General features: G+C 37.2%; 1 protein-coding gene across 1 annotated transcript in view; it reads right to left on the minus strand.

Moving 5' to 3' along the window:
- The window catches only part of LOC140226717 (cytochrome P450 2J6-like), a 10,766-nt gene extending 1,713 nt beyond the window's left edge, over positions 1 to 9,053 (minus strand). Inside the window, exons 1-6 of the mRNA XM_072307156.1 lie at positions 8,887 to 9,053; positions 6,583 to 6,779; positions 4,654 to 4,910; positions 2,750 to 2,983; positions 859 to 1,092; positions 490 to 523 (exon numbers count right to left, since the gene is read on the minus strand). Coding sequence (XP_072163257.1) covers positions 490 to 523; positions 859 to 1,092; positions 2,750 to 2,983; positions 4,654 to 4,910; positions 6,583 to 6,779; positions 8,887 to 9,053 — 1,123 coding nt within the window. The remainder of the gene's footprint in view (positions 1 to 489; positions 524 to 858; positions 1,093 to 2,749; positions 2,984 to 4,653; positions 4,911 to 6,582; positions 6,780 to 8,886) is intronic.
- Positions 9,054 to 16,636: the final 7,583 nt, after the last annotated feature.

The raw sequence follows: 16,636 nt of genomic DNA on the forward strand, positions 1-16,636 counted from the left end.
CTTGTGTCAAATCGTGATGACAGTCCGTTGATCGGAAGGTTCATTAATCCTCAAATGAAATAAGATTCGTTTAATATACTGAAGGTTTGTAAATCCGAAAACTAAACCAGGTTCGTAATTCTGAAAGTTCGTTTGTACTCATCTACTTTACATTTTCGGATTGACGAACCTTATCTTAATTATTTCTCGGAATAAAGTGTCATATTTTATTTTTGGATAAACAAACCTTCGTAAGAACGAACCTTATCTCATTTATAGGATCAACGAACCTTCGGAATAGCGAACCTGATCTCATTTTCGGAATTACGAAACGTCGGAATAACGAACCCTCGGAATAGTGGCACAATATTCGGATTATCAACTACCCTTTTTCATTTCGAATTAATGAATTTCTAAGTATAAGGAATTTATGTGTTTTGGAATGACGAACCTTACTTCATTTTTGGATTAACGAAACATCAAAATAGCGAAAATCATCCGTCTCTTCACCCAATGACATCTTCTTGCAGGCGCAGGTGATCACCTGGATCACGTGCAAATTCTGGGCCCATTCTCACCTACTCTGTCTTTGCCGAATGAAGGACGTTTGTTGCTCATGCCCTACGTGCATGCCTACCAGCATAACGGGCAGAGCAGGCTGTCTTCTCCGAAACGATGATTCAAGTAAATTTGACACACACACACACACACACACACACACACACACACACATACACACAATTTTCACTTCGTCCATCTCACGCTCCATATTCCTTCAATATCCAGATGGCACCCTCGAGTTTGTGTGAAAATTCTGTGGTTATCACGATTTTAATCAAAAGGTGTAGTGAAAGGTGTAATGTGTTATTATATTCTTACTTCCAGCACAACGGCGTTGGTGTAAGGCAGATCCTTACGATCATCGAGGCGGGGGAATCGATCCCTTCCAACCACCTGATCGAGTTCCTTCTGAACACGTGACTGTACATCTTGGTGCGTCATCATGTACATGATAGCCCACTTGAGGGACGTGGACGTAGTCTCGGTTCCAGCGATGAACAGATCGGCGATACTGGAGACCAAATTGTCGTCATCAAAGGATGTTTCTTTCCCCTGATGAAAAGAAAAAAAAAAGTTAAAGGGATAGTATGGTTTTGGTTGAGATAGAGATTTAGATTGTAACTTTTTGCGAGATAATAATTCTTGGAAGCCGACATTATGAAATAGGAAAGAGCATATATTCTAAGAGGAATTCAAAGTTTATTAACTTTTTGCAGAAAATCTGTTTTGAAACGGCTTTAGATATCCGAAAACGGAATAGTGCAAGGTGATTCTTATGAAAAGTAGGTCCAACCTTTTATGAAGACCTCTGGTTTTTGATATTTCAGCCATTTCAAAACCAATTTTTTATCAAATACACTATAAACACCTCGAAGGATTGAAAATAAAAATATCAATATCACCATTTCATCAAAGGTTTCTCGTTATTTCACAAAGAAAATTGGAAACCTGAAGCTCCATCTAAAATAAAAGCTTATCATAACTTTAAAACTGGTCAGTTTATTCTGTCTTTATTTGTTATAACTTTAAACATAACAATGATTGGAAACAAAAACAAAACAACTTGATGAAAGTCTACAAGATATAATCCTTTATCATAATTATCGGAATCATAACTATAACCGCCAACTAAAGTCCATCCTTTTCATGCACTTATTTTTTCTTTAATTCATGCATCAATGTTATCTGTGAAATAATAATAAAGAAAAGAAAGCCTTAACGATAAATGCCTGAATGGAGTAGGCCTACGTCGAGCAATGAAATGTCAGCATAATTATTTAATGACGTCGACATCACGTGAATAATTTACCATTTGCAGATGAAACAAAACCCAGCATCAGAGCTTTAAAATAGTTCCAAAATGTGAGCTGGGATAAGATTTGAATCCATATAATCGATGTTAAGTATGTTGAAACATACAAAATGGGAACAATAGTTTTAATAAAAATGTTTCCAGATTAAACCGTCTACAATTATGGTTTAATGAGAAAAGTACTGATATCTCCTGATATTTTAGGATTTATTATGAAAATTTCATATGGTGAGGTATTATGTGATACAACAGACATACACATATGCATCAAATGCTATATCTTGAACATTTCTAAAATATTGCTCCCAAAGGTAAACAGGACCATTAACATACAAATGACGAACTTGTAAAAAGCACAGCTTGTACAAGAACTAGACCCTCGTTAGTAATATACTTGTAAAACACCTTGAAAGAATACACATAATATACGAAGCCGTTTTAAAAACTCTTTGATAATATTTTGGAATGGCAAAAATGAAGAAGAAGAAGAAGAAGAAAAATAAGATATAAACCGGACAGAGAGTGTGAGAGAGAGAGAGAGAGAGAGAGAGGGAGAGAAAAAGCTAATAAAATATTGCTTATCGCATATAGGGGCAAAGGTCAGTAGTCAGACTTTCCGGAACGGAACTTTCCAGGGATCACGGAAAGGGTATGTAAAGTGAGGTTGTGAGAAAGTAGTTTTTAACGAGAGCTTTTACAAATCAGTACAGTTCCATTCACTAGGATCTAGCTATGTTAACTTTAGTTGCCCATTACACTCAATTTGATAAATTTCTGACGGAATACACATTTGATTTTATTTGGGCTTCTTTGTTTGATTGATTAGGCCCACCAGAATACGTATCATATTTTCTGAGATGACTAAAACATACAATCCGACTTTTCAACGTAACTCACTTCGGATTCCTTCATACGCTGAAGGTAGATATCGATGAAGTCTCTCGGGTTGTCCCAATCGATGTCCTTTCGGTGAGCTTCGACTATTCGCTTGAAGAAGCCAATAATACTTTGGATGTTTTCTTTCATCTTTCGGAAGCGTCCGGGAAACTTCGAGATGCCCGGGATGGGGGTGTAGAAGATCAGGCCGCCTGCACTCGACAATTCGAGGTTTGTAGTAATAAGTCTCAGGATCTTCAACGAAGTAAGAGAAATCCAAAAAGCAAACATTAAAGGACAAGTTCACCTTCAAAAACATAAGGATTGAGAGAATGTAGCAATACTAGTAGAACACATCAGTGAAAGTTTGAGGAAAATTGGACAATCCGTTCAAAAGTTATGAAATTTTAAAGTTTTTGTGCAGTCACCGCTGGATGAGAAGACTACTGCAGTGTATGATGTCACATGCGTACAGCAATATATGGAAAATATAAAGAGAATTTCACAAAATTTCATCTTTTGAAAAAAGTACATATTCCCTTGACTCGTTACTGACATGTTATGGGTAATATTATTCCTATTGCCTTTAGAAAGAGGCAAGTCAAGCGCTCTTTTATTATGCGAAAAAAAAGTGAAAATATGTTGAATTTTCTTTACATTTTCTTTATACTGTTGTACTCATATGACATCACGAGCCTTAGTAGTCTCCTCATCCAGCGGTTCCAACACAAAAGTTTTAAAAATTCATAACTTTTGCGTCGATTGTCCAATTTTCCTCAAACTTTCACTGATGTGTTTTACTAATATTGCTGCATTCTCTCAATCCTTATGTTAATGAAGGTGGACTTGTCCTCTAAACATTTTCAATGAGTGACACGAATGCAAAATCCCAATATGATATTTCACAGTTAAAATCTGAACACGCTAGCACATAAAGGTAATTGAAGATCTTCTCTTTAAATTTTACCAGTTAAAAAGGAGGTAGGACTTACTTTAAAAAAAAAATAGAACATAGGGTTTCATGAAAACTATGCTACAAGTAGCTATGTATGAACTCGGTACATATCAGACTATATACGTAAATTAACTTGTGTTCTTTTCCACCAAATAAATAAAAGCCTTTCTTGCCGCATTTACATATAAATTACCACCTTTTTTCTTGGCTATACAGTGTATTTACCTGCTCTTCTGTAATTGAAATATCAATCTATGTTTCGATATGTCTGAAGGTCGATGGTCATTGCGAAAACAGAAATGGCAGTCCAAAACAATACTAATGATGATGACAATTATGTTGCGAGCCCATATTTAAATTACGTTAATAGTAGCAGCCATAAAACACCGTGCATGTAATATCCGGGTTGGATTCAAACCAAAGACCTCCTGATTACTAGACAGGTGTCATGTCCACTATACTACCTAGATACCGCCTGACATGCCTGATATCCATAGCACGCAGCGGGTACAGCGTAATCATTCAAAACAATATATTCTTGCGTCGAGTCGATCTTATTGCAACTACATATATATATATATGTATATATATATATATATATACATATATGTGAGATATGAGAAAGGAGAAAGGAAGGAGAAAATCGGTGCGTAGCTTTGACATTATTATTCCTCTTACTGTTCCTCCTTTTCGGAAAAGCGCAAGAGTTGAAAAATTGGTCTCCGCTGGGACTCGAACCCGGGTCTTTGGCATGGAACGCCATGTCTATATATATATATATATATATATATATATATATATATATATATATATATATATATATACATATATATATATATATATATATATATATAATCGACAATATTCTGCTTGATAATATTTACATCGATGAAGGGAAATTTATTGATAAGTTGTGATTAAAAAAAAAAAGACGGCTCGACGCAAGAATCCTTAATTTGAATGTCTATACCTCAACAAATTCTTCGTCGTCGTAGCTGTACTGCGTGCCAAGCGCGACCGAACAGATGATGTTCGAGATGGCAAAACAGAGGAGGTTATTGGGGTCAAAGGGTTTCCCTCCCTTTTTCTCGAAAGCGTCGACGAGCTGGCCGACTTCGCGGGCGACTGTGTCCTCGTAGCTCTTCTTGCCGACTCCGAAACTACGGAACACGGAATGGACGAACTGTCGCTGTTCTCTCCATACTTCACCATTCGATAGGGCGATACCTGTTGGACGTGTATTCGAAATTAATAAATAATATGCCTGCATATTAGTCATTGAAATGCTTGTTTGGCTATTATTGGTTCAACACTTTTTGTCATGAAAAGTTTTCATCTATAAGTCTCCTTCTATTCGAATGTTTGTAAGATAGCAACTGCTGATCTGCACTGCAAAAACATTGGTGTTAGATTTAACACCAAGGATGTTAAATGTAATACAGATCAAGTGTCAATAGAGGACCACACCCACAGGTGTAGAAGGTATTTGTGATGGTGTTGAAAAGTTTTCATCTGACACTTCGTGGTGTTAATTTATCACCGTAACTGGGGATAATTTTTGACACTACGCCGGTGTTAATTCAACAATGACACCGTAAGGTGTTGATTTGATATGGTGTTAATGTCAATGGTATAACACCTGCCCAGCTTCAATAGGAGACCACACCAACTGGTGTTACTGTGGTGTAAATGTGCACACACATTTTTTGTTTCTTCAAAAATCAAGTACTTTATCGGAAAATTCTTGATCGTCTTGTTGAAGTTCAAAATCAACAAGAAGAACAATAACTAAGAAAATACTAAAAAAAAAAAACTACACAATTTTATATTTTGAAGTGACACCTGGAGGTGTTAATCTAATGCCACAAATGAGCACAGGAAATTTAACACCAACTTGGTGTATTTCAACAACGATGTCGGAATTTGAACCTGTCATTTACAGCTTTCCCGGCAACTACAAGGTCAGCCCGGTGGTAATGTCGTTGCTCGAGAGTTGCAAATTCGTTAAGGTCCGTTAATCCGAAAACGAAAAGGTCGGTAGGCGCGTAACGATAGGCCTACTATATGCGATTGAACCATCGGAATTACGGACCTCATTTCGATATTTTTGTTGTTTTGTGTGTGTTTGTATGGGTGGGCTTTTTTTTTTTTTTTTTTTTTTTTTGATTAACTGATCTTTGTAATGACAAACCTTTCAAATAACGAGTCCAGGGGCGGATCCAGGGAGGACCGCAACCGGCGCACGCCCCCCCCCCCTTTATTTTTTTGTTGAAACAAAAGAAATAAAAAGAAAAAATGGGGGAGGGGTGCGTGCGCCCCCCCCTTTAATTTTGTAAACACGCCCCCTCTTTACGGAATTCCTGGATCCGCCCCTGCGAGTCTTATCTTATTTTCGCATTAACAAACCTTCGGAATATCAAACCATATCCCATTATCGCGTTGACGAATTTTTCTTAATAACGAATCTTCACAATTACGAACTGAAAACTAACATCCAACATAACAAAAAAAAAAAGACCCAAGAACATCATGTTACAGTTTCTTCGCAATACACATTGTAACATGCACCGAAATCAATTTATCTAATGTGTTCAAAATTAGACTTTTTGTCCTACCTTCGGTTAGATTAGCAATTCCGGTTGCCGCAGTACAATCAAGTTAGACTATATCATATATATATATATATATATATATATATATATATATATATATATATATATATATACATATATATATATATATATATATACACAGAGAGAGAGAGAGAGAGTATCTTAATATTCTGCGCCAACTATCTGCAGACAGTGATAACTACCCATGGCAGAAAATAAAGTAGGTGTGCGCAAGACATTAGAACCCGAGTTCTTGAGACTCGGAAGGTCACGGGTTCGATACTCACCAGCGTTAGCATACCCGGTGATCTCCTCAAGCAAGCGGCTGTGAGGACGATCGTTGAGTTTCGGATTCTGAAAGGCCTCCCGGATTATGGACAGGGAGTTGACCATCACTATGGTAACCGGTCCGACGGTGAAGGAGTAGATCTCTCCATATTGTTCCGCCCAGGAAGTGAACAGCTCGAGAGGGCCAACTTTGCTCCTAAAACGAATAAAATAACACAATGCAGACCTTGTACACACGTAGGCTTATGTGTGTATGGATAATGTAGGGCCTACCTGTATAACCGTATGTGCGGATATTATGTTTGTATATAGGATTATGTTATTCAAATCAAATCAATATGAAGCAACAGAATGTGTATCAACGTATTGCTGATTTTATGCCCCACCTTCCCCTACCCCCCCCCCCAAAAAAAAAGAAATTACAAATCATTCTTTGACAGACTGAAACAATTTCACATTGGTGCTTAATCAACTCAAGTCGTGTAATACGACGTTGAGAATTCTGGCATGAAGTGTGCCTTTTGTACGACCTTACATATACACACATTCGTAGTTGTATACTCGTAATGTAGAAAATACACTTTCTTGGCCATGTTTTTTTTTTAACCTATTATAATGATAGAATGCAATCCTCAAAATCTAAAGAAAAAGAAAGAATTCCATCTCATGAAAGTTTATGCTTTTATTCTATATTAATTGAGTTGAATGATTGAAAAGGACAGTTTAAAGGAGAAATTCCCGACAATTTTCATAAAATACACATAAATTGACAATTATGCAGCTCTATGTATGAATTTGCGGGTTTATCTTGGTCCTTGAGCAGCGAAACCTATACTCTGAAAACACCAAAATTATAGTGAACAATATTACTGAGCAAGGATGATGATATAAAAGGAAGTTCACATACATGTATTTCAGAAATGTAGCAATGTATCCATTGCAATATGCAGCTTGTGTAGAATGCATGCATATGTCTTATTCTTTTGTTCTCCTTCCTTTGAGCCCCCCCCCCCCCCCATCGTGCAGTCTCATGGTGAAGCTGCCATGCCATCATGACATCCTTGTTCATTGTAAGTTGTTTACCAAGTTTTGAAACATTCTTCTTCCTCATTCCAATCACTATCATAATCTGAAACTCTGTACCCAGCATTATGACCAATCTATTATAGTTGTTCAAATGTAAAAGTTAGAAAACCATCCGGAGTTATCCTTTAAGTTTCCGCACAAAACAAGCAAGGAGGGGCCGGGCAAATGGTAAAGGCGCTATAATACCCAGTCTTCCAAGCCTCTTCTCAACCAACCTCTCAACACCTCTTTAAAGGGTGTGTACAGTTCTGGTCGAGGTGAGGATTTAGCTTTTAACGTTTTGCGAGATATTCAGAAACCACTCTATGAGATGTCAAAGAGCATGCAGTTCTAAGGGGTATCAAAAGTTTATTCGATGAAAATCGGTTTTGAAATGGCTGAGATATCCAAAAAAAAAACAAGGTGAAACAAAGAGAACCTAATAAAGTTGTGGCATGTCGCCTTTTATTATTAGCTCTTTTTTGGATATCTCAGCCATTTGAAAACCATTTTTCATCAAATAAACGTTGAATCCTTCTTGAAATTACATGCTCTTTCATATTTCGTAAGAGGCTTTTCATTATCTCACTTAGGAATGTTCAAAACATGAATCCCCACCTCAACCAATACTGTACAGTCCCTTTAAAAGTCCGTCACGCTGTGAGCACAGTAACAATCTAGCTAATTAAGGTGAGCCGAGAGCCGAGCATGGGTCGTTGGTGACGTGTATTGTTGATTCTGTCTCGTCTGAACTATTAACAATGGTCTCCTGCTCGCTTCTGAAGCTCTTGTAGCTATAATCCATTCTGCGCCAATGAATCAAATGTGCACAATATTCACACACAAACCTATGGACAGGTTATTAGTGTGGCATTCAGAGCAAACTGTACGAATGCAAAGAGTGCCTTTAATGTACATACTGAAGAGTTTGCTTGCAAAACGTGTTAAACGCCATTATTAAAAATCAAAAAGTTTGAGCCCATTATTAGATAGAGCAAATAAAACCATTTCAGTATAATTACGTAATGCTTCACTTGTAAGAAGGAATACCATCGAAGCTATGATTAGAAATATTCTATACTAGGAAGTATTTTCTTCTCATTATTCTTGTTTTCTTTTTGTGGCTGTTTGTTCACAAATATCCCAAATTAACACGAATGGATCTAACTCGCTTTTGCGATCAAGCTTAACATATACTACTAGATATATAAATGCTGCCAACCGCGCCGAGTTGTTACCTCATTATCGTAAAAAGGACACCAAAGAACGGCAGCCCGCTAGGCCCGGGTGGAAGATTCCGTGGTCGACTCAGATATCGCTTCACGCACCAGGCGACGAACAGGGAGACGATGCCGATGACGATTACCTGTCTTCTAGCTCCGGAGTCGGTCTGCGACGAGTCCATGTTTTAGTCGTGACAGATTGATCGATGCGTTAGTTCAAATTGGTGATTATTTTCCCCCTTCTGCCGAATGAGAACAAGAGAGACGTCAGATTTAATTGGAATGCATGTACTTTCAAAGTTTAAAAGTGAATACGAGAATTATAAAAAGCTTATGTTGGTAGACACCCGACTACTGGAACTGCACCTTACGTCCTACGTCGTAGAGACTGAGCACGATAATAGGCCTCCGCCGCACTTTCCTAACTGCGCTTTGTTAGTTTAACCTGTCCGCGACAAAGGGCCTGTTATGCAATAATGAATTAATAATACACGATCATTTGATTGTGTCACTTTATCATTAGTACCTTTCAACTCGAATAGGAAATACAGTCATTTCGCAGAAAAACAAACAAATTAACAATTACTTCAGTAAGCCTATACGTGTATAACCCGAATAAAATTCACTGGATATAGCTAGTGGAAGACAAGCACGAGGCAAGCAAACTGCGCTCCCCAAAGTAATACAACGTATAGCCCTTCAAAAGGTCATGCATTGTGTATACACTGTCAGACACGCAGCCTGGTCGCAGTATACTTAAAGGATCTCGAATAAGGTCTGAAAAGAGCACGACTCTACTATGTATATATGGACAATGCTGGATTGCATTGTTATAGCGATGCGCTTTCACAACTGTAAGCGTGCATACTAAGTTACCTTAACTTATTCTATGCTCAGGAGCAGGGTTGCCGTCGAATTCTAAAGCGTGCAGCTCCCATTATTCAATCAGTCCATTACGCACGATTTCATATGTTTATAGATATATACCTTAAGTTTGCTACGAAGTGTTGATTACTCCATGCTATACCTAACTGTCTACCGTAATGTGTAGAAGGGACACTATAGAAATGAACTAAGTTAACCTGGCTAAAAACCTTGCCTAAACATAAATAATGTCGCCAGTTGGTCAATCAACTCACCCTAAAGGCGCGGCCACCAGCACCGGACAACCGTAGGCCTATGTGAATCCCATTCAAGTCTCTCTGAACGCAATGAATATAGGCCTACCGTGCCTGCGTGATAAAGATAGGCAGGCGGCATAACCTTCACGGCGGCTATAGATCCTCACCTTAAACAGTCCGGTTTGCGGAATTCTCTCTGGTATAGAAAAAAAAAACAACAACAACAACAACTGGAACGTGACCCGATAACCTCAGCCAATGCGTGTAGGCACGATCAATGTCAAAACACTGAACTTCTCCTCGAAAAGAATAGATGGTCAATACAGTGAAAAGACAGAGAGAGAGGGAGAGAGAGAGGAGGGGGGGGGGGAGGATAGAATCATGAAAAACAACTAAACGTTTCCAAAGATATCTTCCTTCATTTAGATTATATTCTGCTTCTCAAATCAAAACAAAATACAAGTAAGATTGCGTAGTTACATACATTGTCAAAATTAAACAAAACACATGCAAATAACAAAGAAACAATACGGAAGTGCGGACTACAGGGGCAGTTCTAGGAATTCCGTAAAGGGTATGGGGGGGGGGTTTATACGCACCTCTCCATTTTTTTTTCTTTTTATTTCATTTGTTTTAGCAAAAAAAAAAAAAAAAATAGAGGAGGGGGCGCACCCGCCAGGTGTGCTCCCCCTGGATGCGCCACTGGACTGTGCTGTAACATAATAGTTATAAACATTTCATGGCTGTAGACCGTAGCTACATGAACAAGACTGGCAGTAGTCCATTTGAATCATAAGGTTTATTCACAAAATTTTCGACCCGCCTCTGAATAAAGACCTTCTTATTGGATCTACAGATGGCGTATTTGAGACTCATTCTTCTTGTAATTACACGAAATAGACAAATCATATTATATATATATATATATATATATATATATATATATATATATATATATAAAGAAAGAGTCTCAAGTACGCCATGGATCCAACGATTACAAAAAAATTTTTGTAATTTTTCGCATTCGAAGTCCAACACGTGGAAAATTCCAAGATATATATATATATATATATATATTGTAACAAGGAACAGAAAACTGACCAGAAACAAATAATAAATAGCGAAAACTTTGAGCAAAGAAAACCCATTTTCTTTGCTCAAAGTTTTCCCTCTATATTATTATTATTATATATATATATATATATATATAATAATAATATATATATATATATTATATATATATATTATATATATATATATATATAATATATATATATATATTATATATATAATATAATATATATAATAATATAATAATATATATATATATATATATATTATATATATATATTATATATATATATATATATATAATATATATATATATATATGATATATATATCATATATATATATATATATATATATATATATATATATGATTTGTCTATTTTGATTAAGAGGCGCATAGTCAAGGCTAAAGGCCAACGTTGCGGGACACTATACGACTTTCGGTCGCACGACTGACCGACTTTACATACATCACAACAGCGTCAAAATAAACTCGCTTGCTGTTGTTTTTTCAGATCCAAAGTCGGTAGGTCGTGCGATATACTTTTTTCTTTATCAATTTATCTGTCTATCTATCTATCTATCTATCTATCTATCTATCTATCTATCTATCTCTCTATCTATCTATCTATCTCTCTTAATCTATCCATCTATTTATGTATGTATCTATCTGTTCATTGTTTCCTATTTTTTCTTCGCCTATATCATACCAAGGAAAAAATAGTTAACCTATGGTAGTTCGGAACATTTTCCCCCATACAGCTGCCCTAAAATGACCCGACAAGCAAACAAAAACTTGAAGAAAAAAAAAACCTGAAACGAGATAAGATTATTCTCTCTCCCAACCCCTCAGACAGGATATAGCTCTTTTAACAGGAAGATGCTGTCCAACTTATTACCTCCAAAAGGAGCATCGTTCCACCGTTTCCCGGGAGACATCTCCGTGTTTGGCCGAAAGACTCAGGTGCAAGACTCATGACGTCATTACTGAAATATATAGGTGTAAAAATCAACGGTCCGAATTATCATGGGATATCGAAGTCTGGGGAGAAATATTTGCAATGCAACTTTCATTTCGAGTGAATAATAATGAACTGGATGCTGTAAACGTCTGCAAACTATACATGTTATTTTATGTATTCAGTCGATCCGACTACACGTATAGTCGACCTCGTAGAGGTCGAAAAATTGGCTATAAGTTAAAGAAATTTCACATCCTGGATTGATGCAAACCATAGTGTGTTAATTCTATTATGTGTAAGTTGAAATTCACGTAAGTCGAATGATTTTCTGTAGTCCCTTTGCGTGAATCAGATTCGACCTTTAAGACGAGGTTGGTGGTTATGAGGGTGGATATGATCCTTTTTAGGTCGTATATTTAGTTTAAAGTGAAGTCACATCATTTATTTATATGATTTAGTTTGATACTCTGATTGTATACAGGCATTTTGGTAAGGTAATTTTAGTAATCGTGTTAATCTTATGATACTCCATCCACAGTTCCATTCTGTGTAAATTCTATTTGCGTTTAATTTCATTTCATTCATTCATTTTCATTTTCAACAAAGAATAAGTGTAAAAAATAACCACATATAATGCCAAAATGCAATATACATATTCTACATAAATCGAATATGATATAAACACATAATTAACTGTGAAGCCTATATAGACGCATAATGTTTCTTATAGATAATATTAGAAATGTTGGAAAAGGATGGAAATAATAAAGAGAGCTTGATATGCATTCCTTCAAAACAGCTATTAATTGGGTACAGAAAAAAAAATGTTATCAAGTAAGGGCAGAGAAACGTATTTGTACTAGAAAAATCAATGACAATATCGGACATCGACAAAACAACCACAACAACAACAACAGCAACAAAACACAAACCCTTTAAATGGATGGTACAGTATACGTTGAGATGAAAATTGGGCTTTATTAACTTTTTTTTTGCGAGATACCAAGAAAACACTTGTGAAAAAGTACAAAGCATACCATTTTAAGAGGAATTCAAAGTTTATTTGATAAAAATCGGGTTTGGAATAGCTGAAACATCCAAAATGTAGTTCAACGAAACGATCGTAATAAAATGTGGGTCCCACACTTTATTAGGATCGCTCTGTTTTGGATATCTTGGCCATTTCAAAACCAATTTTCATCAAGTTGAATCCCTCTTTGAATTACATGCTCTTTCATATTTCATAAGAGGTTTCTCACTATATCTCACCAAAAAATGATAAAAACCTGAAGTTAAGGCTCAACCAAAACTATACGATCCCTTTAAAGGTCGCCTTCTTAAATGCAGCAAGGAATGGGGGGGGGGGGTGTTGAGAAGGAGTCATTAGTTAAGTTTAAAACGGATAATTTTTGACTGGGAAAGCTATATAGGAAATTGCAGATGAAAAGCAACAAATCCTCACACATAAATCTCAAAATTCGGAGAGAGAAGAATATGCGCACTGGATATGGCATCGCAAATGCGTTTGACGAATTGAATGAATTATTGGACGAATGTATGAATTGTTCATTTTGATGTTGAATTTTACACAACTTGCCACATGATTTGTATAGGATTCTTGATTTGTTTTTTCATAATAACGCAATTATGCCCCATTCTCAAATCCTGATATATCTGACTAATCATTAATTGTGAAGCTATTCATCCAGGAATAGCATTAGGTTTTACACTTTAATAACAAAAAAAAAAGAAATAAATTTTCGTCATTTTCTATCTGTACACGGATCACAGAAAAATTGTGAGTTGATGACATCACAGCTCACTCATTAGGCCTACATGACATATTCATATCAACTGTTCAAGAACTGTGATAGAAAACAAATCTTTGAAATTGTATTACTTCCTTATTTTTAATCAGATTTTCCAAAATTTCACTGTTGTGCTTGTTACCAGGATTTCCCCTTTAATTAAAGGGTGACTAGAAAGATAATATCGCATGTTTTCACTCTGCAATGATCGCGCGCAGTAGCACTTGCACACGGGAATGATATGACGACCGGTTGCAGATGCTACTGCTCAGTCATTTATTTGCGCTACTGTACCTTCACCAGTCCCATGGCCATTGAATCATGGATGGGTGTTTTTACGTACAATTCTAGGAATCTAATTCGTGAAATTGCTCACTGCCCGAAAGGTGTGTACAGGAAAGCGGCAGGTAAGGCCTTAACGTTATTGCTTTCTACTTAAACTCCTTTGTCATACTCAGACTGTGACGTAGAATTGGTGGAGCCCCTTTTGATTATTATGACCACTGTTTTCTCATATTTTATGTATATTTCTCAATCTTCCAGTAATTGTACACGTTTACCTACCTAGTCCCATACGTTAAAATTTACGTAAGTGTTTGAAGTGTCGGCAACTCCATAAGTCTACACGGTCCGACATCGCAGTAATTTTACACGTAACAGTTACATTGCATGCCTGGCTACCCAAGCTAGAATTTAGTATTCAGAGATGAAATCTTGAGTATTCCAGTAGCAACTTCATGTGCTTTGTAGTACATTTACTCTAAATGCAGTCAACTACTGCCATTTAAAAGTTTAGCATGTTTACTTAGCCTAGGGTACGATCTAGGTTTCTAGACAAAGTCTAGATTCATTTGATTTGGCATTTGAACATTGAATGAATTTATTCTTCCACGCACCCACAGTAACACTAACTTGAACAGTACAGTATCCTAACACAGTAAAAGTACACGTAACTTGTAGTCTCTAAATAGGTGCCTACTTGCAAGACAAAGACAAGCTAGTAGTACTAGTACTAGTAGTGTATAGGTGTCTACCTCATATATAGAATCCTCTCATCTGATTGGTTAAAAGGGGAGTCATGAAAATAGCTGTGCCCCATTGTTGATCAAAATGACGTCATGACTTACCTTGCCCGGGGCACAGTTGATTAACTGTGCCCTGTGACATGTTAAATAGGTTTGGAGACAGTCGCAACCCCGTACACATAGATCGCTCATATGTACGCACCAATGATACGACCGCCGCGCATTCGATCAGCGTACTGTAAAAGAGACTAGCGGTCACTGTGCCCTGTAAAATAGGTTTGGAGACAGTCGCAACCCCGTACACTGTACACATATATGATTACTCATATGTACGAATGATACGCCCGCGTCGCCGCGCTGTTGATCAGCATTGATTACGAGTGCTGTAAGCGACTAGAATCTATATTTTCGGTATCTATATTTCGGTATCTATCTTTTGGAATCTATATTTTTGGTATATAAAAACAAATAATGACTGCTTGATATTCAGGGCACAGTAAAAATTATGTAGGCCCTCGGTGATGTGAAAACCATAACTATGCCCTCAGCTTCACTTCGGGCATAGTTACGGTTTTCACATCACCTTGGGCCCATGATTTTAACTGTGCCCCTCATAGAAGTCATTATTTGTATACTATCACTCCATCATCGCATCGATCAGTGAATCAGCAATGATCAGCATGATGATCAGGGTGCAAAAACTTGGTCTTGCCCTCCTTGCCGCCTTGAAATCTTGGATGCTGCTGCAGTAAATTCTAACTTTAGAATTTATTAAAATATTAGTAAATTCATATGTTTTGCACTTTTGCACTCAAATCACCCAGCCACACTGTGGCTAGTGCCGTGATATTGTACGAGCTGAAATTTTCGCGGTGGTTTTATTTTCGCGAATCGCCTTCGAACCGCGAAAATAGCGACGCGCGATTAACTAAGTTCAGTTAGACCCTCGTAACTGCGAAATAAACAACACGCGAAAATGTCCTCCAAGTAGCAATTCGCGAAAATACCTGTACGCGAAAATTTCAGCTCGTACAGTAATCAACCTATTGATTGTGGGCATCTTTGGCAAGACAAGACAAGAAAGTGTATCAAGTATCAGTCACCTGTATTATTCCATTGGCCTTGCCTTGTGATGTTGATCCCTTCCAAAAGATCCACTAGGCGCTGCTAATTCCAAGGGCTAGTGATGTGACTGGAAGTTGCAGCGCAAAGTAGATTCTACTCTAGTAAATAGACACGTATGCTTGAATATAAACTTTCAGATGTAGTAAAAGCCTATAAAAGGGCAGATGAAAATTTGCTCCAGAAACCCCCATATGGAACACTGCTATATAATCGCAATTCAACGCAAGCTACCTAGTACATGCATGAGGAAGCAAATTGTAACAGCGAGGCTTTCACTGAACTGTGGCATTTGGTGATTTATCGATCCGTTTGGGCGGGTTTGTGCGTTTGAGGAAAATACGCGGTATGCGAACTTGGCACGCTGTCGACCGAGGCGGGCGTGCAAAAGATCCCATAGCATGGGGATACATGGAGTGGGAAGATGGGCCCGGTTCAGGTAATTAATATATTCGAGAATCCCTGTACATAGTGAATTGGTGACAGAGCTCTTTATTACGCATCTCTGTGTAATGCTTGTACACAGAGCTATACTTGACTGGAGTCGACTATTACTGATGTCTGAGCGTGTGCTTATTTTATTTGTTGACACATGGCTGACAGTGGATGCTATTTGTGGTTTCGAATGCATCCTGGTGCATTGAAGACTAATTCAAT

The sequence above is a fragment of the Diadema setosum genome, chromosome 3 (assembly GCF_964275005.1).
Source record: "Diadema setosum chromosome 3, eeDiaSeto1, whole genome shotgun sequence".
NCBI classification, from domain to species: Eukaryota; Metazoa; Echinodermata; class Echinoidea; order Diadematoida; family Diadematidae; genus Diadema; species Diadema setosum.